General features: G+C 37.7%; 2 protein-coding genes across 2 annotated transcripts in view; both read right to left on the reverse strand.

The window, feature by feature from the left end:
• SLCO4C1 (solute carrier organic anion transporter family, member 4C1) overlaps positions 1-10129 on the reverse strand; it is a 68715-nt gene extending 58586 nt beyond the window's left edge. The window contains exons 1-2 of the mRNA XM_005866469.2: positions 10096-10129; positions 6052-6315 (exon numbers count right to left, since the gene is read on the reverse strand). Of these exons, the coding sequence (XP_005866531.1) occupies positions 6052-6315; positions 10096-10129 (298 nt within the window). The remainder of the gene's footprint in view (positions 1-6051; positions 6316-10095) is intronic.
• A 414-nt stretch (positions 10130-10543) lies between these two features.
• Positions 10544-10844, reverse strand: part of SLCO6A1 (solute carrier organic anion transporter family, member 6A1) — a 123662-nt gene continuing 123361 nt past the window's right edge. The window contains exon 14 of the mRNA XM_005866470.1: positions 10544-10564. Coding sequence (XP_005866532.1) covers positions 10544-10564 — 21 coding nt within the window. The remainder of the gene's footprint in view (positions 10565-10844) is intronic.

Genomic DNA, 10844 nt, shown 5'->3' on the forward strand with positions numbered 1-10844 from the left:
ATGATCTCACTCACTCATGGATAATAAAGACCATTATAAACTTATGAACAAAAATAGATACAGAGGCAGAGCTGCCTCACACAGATTATCAAACTGCAGCGGGAAGTCTGGGGAGGGTAGGGGGGCAGAAGGAGGAGGTAAGAGATCAACCGAAGGATTTGTATGCATGCATATAAGCATAACCAATGGACATAAGACACTGGGGGATAGGGGAGGCCGGGGGATTGTTAAGGGCGGGGGAAAAAGGAGACATATGTAATACTCTTTGTAATACTTTAAGCAATAAAACAATTTTTAAAAAAAGAGTACAAGATAAAAGACAAAACAGTAACTAAAAATTAAGTACAATGTTGAGTTCTAGTCTGATCATTTTCCTAGTTTAACTTTATTAAGTAGTCACCTTGCATAACCAAAGTCCTTTGTTGCAAAATTCTCCCTGAAATATCAATCTACATTAGAAATTCAGTGCTAAAGCAAAAAAGTGTTGAGAGCTACCTTTTTTTAAGAGAAGGTGATGGAAAAGAGAAAAAAGAAAAGAACACAACTTAAGAAAAGTTATCCAAATATTGGTCAATAAAGATAAAGAGCTTTACTGGATTTAGTAATTATTCTCTTTAATTCCTAAGTATATACTAATGACCAATGACCTCCTGCCCAGTCTCAGAGAAAAGATTATTTTCCTTAACAAGATTAAATTAACACTCATCCAAAAGGAATTAAGCAGTGTTTGGATAAAAAGAAAATGTAATATAATAAAGATTGATTTATTACATTTTTTAAATATTTCAGTTTTATTAAAATATGTTACATTATGTTATTATTATGTTAAAATACATCAAAAGTGTCAAAAGGATTTACTTGAAAATTTTCTCTAACACCATTTTATTTTTCAGGTTAACATATGCAAAAATTAGCTCTTAGAAGCATTTATATCTCTTAATTTTAATTCTTCCCCTTTTTTGTATCCAACTGCAACCATCAAAACTTACCTTTAATAGATATTTTTATCTCCCTTCAAAGTAAGATAATCACTTCTCACCCTTATATCTCCATAAAAGCGCCCCTTAAAAAATACTTTCCCACCCTGGTTCGTGTGGTTCAGTTGGTTAGAGTGTCCCCATCCACCAAAATGTCCAAGGTTTGATGGTCAGGGTACATACCTAGGTTGCAGTGCAATGGGGGCCTGTGCAGGAGGTAACCAATCGATGTTTCACTCTCACATCAATGTTTTATCTCTCTTCTCCCCTCTCCCTTCCTATCTCTCTAGAATCAATAAAAAGCATGTCCTTGGGTGACAAATAAATAAATAAAATATTTTCCAAAAGTACTTAAATTTCTTTTTTTACAAAATAGAAAATTCAAACTGCTTCCAAACACACTTTTCTACCTTTTGCTAAGTCCTAACCTCCTTTTGTGTTCTCACACCTGTGGAAATTTCAATGAGTATCATACTTCACATTTTGTTTTCTTCTATTTACCAACTATATTATATTACTTTAATCTCTTCTTACAGAAATTATCTCACCCAAACTGAGGCCTGACTTTTGGTTATTCAAATACAACGGCCACAAAAAAAGCACACAGGGAATATGTTAATTCTTTCAATGACAGTTTCAAATTAAGTTACATGTATGATTTAATTAATAAAATAATTTCTTAACGTTATGCTCTTTAGACTATTTATGTTATGTTACCAAAGCAGATGTACATTCCCTGGCTTCTAATTTATCCACAGGAAGTTTCCAACTAATTTGTTTCCTATTGCCACATCAATCTTCAGTTTTCTTCTACACTGAATAATTCAGATTTTGGTGATAGGATCCCATTTTTGCAAAAATAGATTAATTCACTTGAGCAGACAATTATGTTTTAAAGGAAGCACAGACCAGCCCTGCCCAGGTGGTTCAGGTAGTTGGAGCATCATCTGTACACCAGAAGGCTGCAGAACTGATCCAATAGATGTTTTTCTCTCTTTCTCTGTCTCTCTCTCTTATGTCTGTCTGTCTCTGTCTCTATCTCTCTCAACTTCCTCTCTCTAAAATCAATAAAAGCATATCCCAGGGTGAAGATTTAAAAAATAACAATAAAGTACAGACAATTATAACTGGCTATTTGTAATTGGGGAAGAAATGGTTTAAATCATAAAAATATCTAAATTATTCCATATAGATTAAAAAAAAAAAAAACCCTACTACCGCCCTGACCGGTTTGGCTCAGTGGATAGAGCATTTGCCTGCGGACTCAAGCGTCCCAGATTCGAGTTTGGTCAAGGGCATGTACCTTGGCTGCAGGCACATCCCCAGTGGGGGTTGTACAGGAGGCAGCTGATTGATGTTTCTCTCTCATCGATGTTTCTAACTCTCTAGCCCTCTCCCTTCCTCTGTAAAAAATCAATAAAATATATATTTTTTTAAAAACCTACTATGAATAACAATTTAGAAAACATTTAACAAAGCATAAAAATTAGTATTAGTTTTGGCTGTTATTGACCATCTATGAAACCACTTTTAAGTCACTTCACCTCTTATCCTAAGGTTCTACACTGCAAAAAAAGGGATTTATGATTTCTAACATTTCTTATGTTCCTAAATGTCTGAGTTCCTTTAAATATATAATGCAACTTCAGTCCTGAGTTTGGTATCTGTTACAGTGTCAACACCTGCACATACATACCATAATGATATTTCCATTAAAGAAATTTTTCAGGAAAAAATAATGTAAAAACTCAAAATAGCAGCTGGGCATTTTCATATTGACTATGGGAGAGTAGCTGCTATATTCCTTCCTAAAAGTCAATGTGACATTATGAAAAATTAGAATGAGGAAGCCCTTCAAACCCAGTATTTGCACTTCTAGGAATAGAGACTAAAGAATGGCTTGCACATTTACTAAACATATGTGTTCACAGATATATATTACAACTCCAGCTATATAATATGCTGTTCTACCTAGTGTTCCACATTCTAGCAAAGGGCCCCCAGTTGGTCAAGGCAAATATCAAAGAGTCATTCTTCCTTCTTCCTTCACAATCAATCCACTAGAAAGTCCAATCTCTTTTTCCTTTAGAATACATTGAAAATCAGCCACTCCTCTAGATCTCTTCTGCTACCAACCCAGTCCCAACCACCTGTGTCTCACCTTGACTATTATAAAATCCACCGGAGTGATTTCTTCCCACTTAATCTTACCCTTCAGAACCACAGAAGCCAAAATGATCATTTTAAATAAGACCATGCACTTCCCTGTGTAATACTCTCTCTCACACACTTTCCATTGCACTTAAAGGAAAACCCATGCCTCTACCTGCTTGTCCAAGCTCATCTCATGCCATGTTCTCCCTTGTTTTAATCATGCTAGACAAAACTGACAGTCATAAAACCTGCCACACTCTTTCCTGCTCCAGGGCCCTTGATCATATATTTCCCCATCCTGGAAAGCATCTTTTTTTAAAATATGTATTTTTATTGATTGCATAGAGCAGCGGTTCTCAACCTGTGGGTCACGACCTCTTTGGGGGTCGATCGACCCTTTCACAGGGGTTGCCTAAGACCATCGGAAAACACATATATAATTACATATTGTTTTGTGATTAATCACTATGCTTTAATTATGTTCAATTTGTAACAATGAAATTGGGGGTCACCACAACATGAGGAACTGTATTAAAGGGTCGCGGCATTAGGAAGGTTGAGAGGAAGGGAGAGAGAAATAAGAAACATCAATGATGAGAGAGAATCATTGATTGGCTGCCACCTGCACACCCCATACTGGGGATTAAGTCTGCAACCTGGGCATATGCCCTGACCATGAATCAAACCGTGATCTCTTGGTTCATAGGTTGACGTTCAACCACTGAGCCATGCCAGCCAGGCTGGTAAGCTTCTTTCAAGGCTGGTTCCTCATTTCCAGTTATTATCAAAATAGCCTTTCCTTTGCCACATATTTTTCCTTCTGTACACTACTACTTCATATTATCTGTTCCATTCATACATTCACCTCAATCTTTATCTTGTTTACTTATTTAATTTTCTATTTCTTCACATTAGTACATAACATCCAGATGGCATCAACTATTTCACTGCTATTTTCCCAGCAACATATAGTTCATACCAATATTTATTACATGGATGACAGACTAACATAAGGGCAACCTGAGTTCTTGCTTTCATTTGCCACAGATAAGTTATTATTTAAATTAAGAGTCTTAGAGTAAAAATTTTACAGATTGGCCAATACCTTTATCTAACCTACTTCAGCTAAAATAAGAAAAAATATCAGTAAGAATTTGGTGAAAACTCACACAGTATACAACAATGTACTAAAAGTTTATGATCTGGCTTCAGCAATCTTCCTGGCTTCATCTCTGGCCCATGCCTTAACTTGTGATCATTTCCCTGTGGGAAATATAAATTATTCAGATAGGCTGCAACTCTGGGTGCATGTGGCAAGAGACGAAGCTAAGAAGATTGCTGAGGACAGATTAGGCTTTTGTACTGGAATAGGTGATTATGGTTTAGAGAGTAAGAGGTTTGTTATCAAAGTTTGTGTCCTACATGAACAAGTAGGGCATCTGATAACTGCAAGAGTGAGAGATTGGATTCAGGACAAAGGTTACTTCCTACATGCTATAAACATTGTAATATTTTTACCATCATAGAATCAGTATCGTTTCTTGCGTGACAGACTAAAATTTAGATTTTCCCTTACTGTTAAAGATTTCAAAGGTGTCATACTAAAGCCTATATACCTTGTTTCTAAAACTACCCCAGTGAAATTATGTTGTCAACTTTATGAAATCTTGTCCAATCTTAGATAATGCACTAGACTCTGCAGAAGCCCTTTGAACCCCAGTGCCGCCCCAGGCCGGGGAGGGACTGCTGGACATTGGCTCCAGGGCGTGTCCAGTCAGTCTAGCCCAGTCCCGCCGGCCACCTTCTAATTAATTTCCTTTCAATGTGCATGAATCTGTGCACTGGGCCTCTAGTCATTCTATAATTGGGAATTTGGTCTTAGGAAATGTTAACACTTTAATATTTAATTTTTAATATTAATTCTCACAAACATAACAATCTAAAAAATAATGCCTATATTTCAGCAGCCCCCACTTCTCCTGTCTTTTTACTCTAAGCCTTTTCTTCACTTACCCAGGCCCTGAAAGCTTCTGATTTGGTAGCCCTCTGATTTATTCTATGTTACTATTAAGATGCCAGGAAGGACAATAGAAATGTTAACATCTACTTTCACTAGTACATTCCTCTGTCAATACCATAATTATTTTTCCATTAAAAGTTATTCTTTCAGAGAAAAAAAAAAGAAAAAACAAATAATCAAATCTCTTTTTTGAGACCCCGAATAATGCTTTTTCATCTAACTTGAACAGCACATTATATAACTCCTGAAATTCTGTGCCTCTGGGGACTCTTTTATTTGTGTGGAAGTGTTTATTACCAATTTTATTTGCAGGTGAATGGTACATTGATAAAACATATTTTGTACAATCAAGTCTGCACTGACCCACACAAGGGGGCCTAAGGATGACAGAGTCCCTCCAACAGCTAGAAAACAGTCCCAGATAATGAGTTTATGAAAAACACTTTCTCTTCCTCCTCCAGGGACTCTTAAATCCTTCAGTTCTCGAGAAATGCTTAAGTTCTATAAATTTCACCTCTTTTTATCTCAAATCAGGAATAAACAAGTCTGAGTACAGAGCTGTAAGCACAGCAAATAAAACCGCAAAGGGAAAAACTATAGATCTTAAAACTCCAATGAGATCACAACCTCAAAGAAAAATAGGTCATCGTTTTCTGAGGACTGTGTATAATATGGGGAATGAGTATCAGAGGACTAAAAGTTTGGAACCACTGAAGTGATGTCTGATGCACAATCTGTCTCTGTAATCTACTTCACACAATTCCCATCACGACAAAGCAGTGAGCAGTGGAAGAGACCTTACCCTACTTACCTGTACAAGTGAGGTGCAATATATAGTTAATGGCCTAGTTTCATACTACTTCTTAAAGTAAAATAAACAAAAACACAACAGAAACTTACCTTCAAAAGGGGACCCCAACTGGTATTTTCCACCAAAAAATTTTGGCAATGAAAATACAAGTGCTCCCAGTCCTATCATAAAAGATGCAAATGCAAGCCATCTTGGTTTGTGTCCTCTTTCGCCAACATATGAAACAAATAAAGACAACAAACAGAATGCAATATCATAGCTTGATGATATCAGGCCGGTCAGGGAACTCTTCATTTCATAGCGCTTCTCAATAGTGGAGATACTAATATTTACTAGGCCATTTACCACAACACCTAAAAAAGAAAAAAAAAATATGGCATTATTACAACTTTACCATATAGATTATGATTATTAGCACAATGTACTAAAGTTTGGTTGTTTGTTATTTTTGATATTTTTAAATGTACCAATTTTAAAAGACTCAAGGTTTCAAAGGTAGGCAACCCTAAACATGCCTGCTTATAAAATCAGTTTGCTCTTAAATTGTACACTGGGAATTTCCAAGTGTTAAATAAAATTGATGCTTACCACATCCTAAATTGTAGCTAACTTCATTTTTCTTCAAATGACAATCAAAAAGTCAGACTGGTAAAGTCTCAAGAGGCCAGTTTGCCAGTTTCCACTTGTACCATACTTTCACCGCCCTAACTTAGAAGAGTACAAAAAGTACAGCTGATTCCGGAGGTCATCTGAGTAATGCTCAAACACTTCCCAAGTTATTCAGTCCTTAAACGTATTTATATATCACAAGAGATCCTTGACTTAAGTTTTTGAAAGTTGAAATTGAGCTCTCAAGCCTCTTTTTCCTTCTAATGCTCTTGAAGATATTAAAGTTAAAAGTCCTGGATCAAAGGTAAACATAAATTGCTCTAGCCAGTTTGGCTCAGTGGATAGAGCGTCAGCCTGCGGACTGAAGGGTTCCCAGGTTCATTCTGGGTCAAGGGCACATGCACGGGTTGTGGGTTCGATTCCCCAGTAGGGGGCGTGCAGGAGGTGGACGATCAATGATTCTCATCATTGATGTTTCTATATCTCCCTCTACCTTCCTCTCTGAATTCAATAAAAATATATTTTTAAAAGTGAACATAAATTAAGAGCATTATTTCAACCACTTGGATTCTAAATCATAGGTAAAGTAAAAGAAAAAAAAACACCTTACACTTCATCTGTTTATTATAACTATGATGGAGGCATATAATGTAAAGAAGTAAAAGCTGAAAATCCAATTTTGATTGATGACAAAAATATCCTGTCCAAATATCGATTAAATTTAGTTTATACATTACTATAAATTGGAAAGAAAAGGCATCTGACTAAATTACAAAGTGTTTAATTAGTTACCCCTTTTACTTAAGAGAATATCATGAATTGTTTTCATTTCTTTATTAATAGAAAAAGTATACAGAAGTCATAATATTTGTAATTTTAAATTTTTCCTTATCAAGAAAATTGATAACAAGTTTCTAAAAGTTCTAATATACTTGTATGCCAGTCTATAAATAAATTACAATTACTAAAATGTCAATGTAAAATAAAGTATCTAAAGTACCGAGGAATGACATATTTACTAGTATAAGGAGATAAGAATATGAAAATTTCCTCATCTAAATATCAGCTTCCCAACATATTTGCCATACTGATCAAAAGTCAGTCATTTGAACTCCTTGCCTTTATGGTAGAACTTTTCTGAAAAAGTTCATTTGTAAACTCTTATGGAAGTATGGCACTTTACGCCTATGAATCCGAATGTGAATTTTATGCTACAGAAGTTCCAAAAGCTCTGCTTTATTAAAAAAAATAAAAAAAAATTCTATGAAATACTGCATATTATGCTTGAAGTTAGGAAGTACGTTAGGAAATTAAGTTCTAAGAGAAATCCTGTTTATCTCTGAGAAATGTTGGGTTAAGTAAACTCACTTGATAAGTTGTGGGGTTCTCCTGCAATTAAACACGTATTCATATACAATGGTAATGGTCTTCCCAAGGATCATGTTTGAGAAACATGGTAATAAAGTGGGGACACCTCTGGGTAGATGTAGCTCCAGGATAAACACGTTTTAAGAATGACAATTATATTTTATAATAATTTTTAAAGTGTTATATTAAATGTAAAATTATGTCATCTGGAATAATATAGAAATTTTAGAATACATTTTAAGATAAAACACAAGAATTTTTTTTACTTATGTCCAACTGTTATAGAATAAGAAGCTAGGAAAATTCCAGAACAAGCATAATAGGGAAACTAAGATAGCTGCACAGCAGTTTACAGCCACATAGTAAATCCTATCTTCCCTAAACCAAGGATACTTAAGACTAAATGGTTTATAGCTTAAATCAACCTACTCAGGGAGACAGATAACAGAAATCCAATTAGTGCCTTTCGCCAACCACTAACAAGGACAGAGAAATTAAGAGAATAAATCTCATTTTGGTACATCAGCATTAAGCTGATGAATATTCTATTGATTCTCCCCTAAGACCTCCCCTAAATGCCCTGCCTTTAAAACCCCTGAAAAGAAAGGTCTTAGGGGTCTCGCCCAGGCCATTCCCTTCCCCCTATCCTTTCCCCACAGGCACTTATCTCCTAAAGACCTAAACTCTAAGGGACCCAAAAAGACTTGCAACTAGGGGAGCAATGGCAGCAGCAGCTCATCCTGGGCTAACCCCCAGAACTTGTCTCCAAGGCCCCCTTTTCTCTGACTTCCCAGTGAAACAGGAATGTTGAGGGGATGAAAAAGACAGGTTTTAGGAAATTTTAGAAACTAAGAGGACCATAGAAAAGCACAGGGCTGAAGAGTAGCAGAAGGTATATTTCCATAGAATAGGGGAGCTGAAAAGCTGCAACAGGTACATTTCCATAGAATGGGGGAGCTGGGAACAGCAAAAGGACTCTATTTACAAAATAAAGAGAAGAAAGCCCTTCATCCAGAAGGAGAAGAAGAAAGCCCAAAGGGTATAGGAAAACACTAAGAAAAGAGGGACCATATGAGGTTGGACCTTTGAGCCCAGGAGTTACTATAGTAACCAGTCTGGAATAGTGACCAATCAGAGGGGCTATCAAAGCACCAAGATCTGCAGCCTTTATAAGCTGTAAGGAAAAGGAACTCAGTGGGACCCTTTCCCCCCTCCCCACGTGGGGGTCCGTTCTGTGGGACTCCTTTCCTGTCCCCACGTGGGAGTCTATACTTGTTCAATAAATCTCCACCTTTGCTATACTACTTTCTCTCTGTGGATTCATTCTTCGACCCCAGCAGACAAAGAATCCAGCTTCCAGTCCAAAAATTCTGCTTCACCAGTGAGCCAAAGCAGCCCAGCTGAGGCTCTCCTGTTGCTTCTTCTGTGCCCTTGTTTCACTGATCTAAGTAAATTTTTGCTGTGATCAATAAATTCTTGCTTGCTTTTTTTCTACACTTTGTTTCTTGATTGAAATCTTTCCTTCAAGAAGACAAAAACCGCGATGGCTGGTGGGTTCAGTGGTTAGAGCATTGGCCTTCGCACTGAAAGATCTCAGGTTCATTCCCAGTCAAGGGCATGTACTTGGGTTGCTGGTTCGATTTTGGCCCCCGGCATGTGCAGGAGGCAATCAATCTATGTGTCTCTCTCACATTATGTTTCTCTCTCTCTCTCCCTCTCCCTCCCTCCTTCCCTTCCACTCTCTCTAAAAAAAAATCAATGGAAAAAATATCCTCAAGGTTTTGGACAACTGAGATCAAGAAATTGACCAGGATGAAGATATTGAGAGAAGGTGAACTTTGGTGGGGACAAGAAAGGTGGAAAGGGAAATACCTTTAGTAGAAGAGCTGAAGTTAGTCCCACTTACAATCAACCAATACTTAGCACCTAACTTGTGCAAAGCAAGGGACATTATGTTCCTTTGAAACAGGGGAGCAAGTATGTTTATATTTATTCTTCTGTTAATCTTAGAAAAGAGGATTTCCAACCCCTCCACCAAAGTTTCTTAGACACTTGTTTCGATCAATCCTTGCTTGCCTCCTTTACATAATATTTTAAAACTACGACTTAAGTGACAAAAAAAAAAAATATGAACATACCGTTAAATTCTAATTAACCTTCGGCCTGTCCTTTCACATGCTCCACCGCCATGCCTCCCTGTCCTCACTGTGGCATGTTCGTGTGGGTGTCATCTCCCATTGCTTTCATCCCCTGCAGGAGAGGCACCACCCGCAGCTTCTGCCTTCTCTATGCTCCCTTCCAGGGAGCCACTCTCCTGCACCCTGAGGCTCACTCCTCCCCACCCACCTGAGACGGCAAACTCCGGGGGGAAGCCTGGGCTTTACCTTTACGTTCCCAAGGGAACGCAAACGAAACGCTTCCACAAAACGGAGGCTGCCTCACTCTGCTGGGAAGACCTCACCCTTCAACAACGCCTGAAACCTTTGCTAACTGGACTACCCTTATAGTCACAAAATATTAAAACTTAATATCCAACCGAGACTATACATACTCAACAAGCTCCTCCTCTGAGAACCACCCTACCCTCACCTGCAAATTTCCTAATTAATCCTCCCGTTCCAGAAACTGTAAAAAAAAAAAAAAAAAAAAAAAAACCTGCAATTGGAGGGTTAGAAGAATGCACACTTTTGTCATGTAGATGAAATCCCCCAGGGCAGCCCCTCCCCACAGGGAGGCTCCGAGAATTTCCATCTCCCCTGGAGGGATCGAGTCTGCTAAACTGAGGCAGGACGCCGAGGAGCCGATGCTGTGCGCAAAGTTTTAAACATCTGAGTGACAACAGAGAAGCTAAAATGTGGAAGTGTGAGCCGAGCTGGGGACTGTGGGTGGGCGCTCCTGCGAGTCC

This window comes from Myotis brandtii, unplaced genomic scaffold (genome assembly GCF_000412655.1).
Source record: "Myotis brandtii unplaced genomic scaffold, ASM41265v1 scaffold230, whole genome shotgun sequence".
Classification (NCBI taxonomy): domain Eukaryota; kingdom Metazoa; phylum Chordata; class Mammalia; order Chiroptera; family Vespertilionidae; genus Myotis; species Myotis brandtii.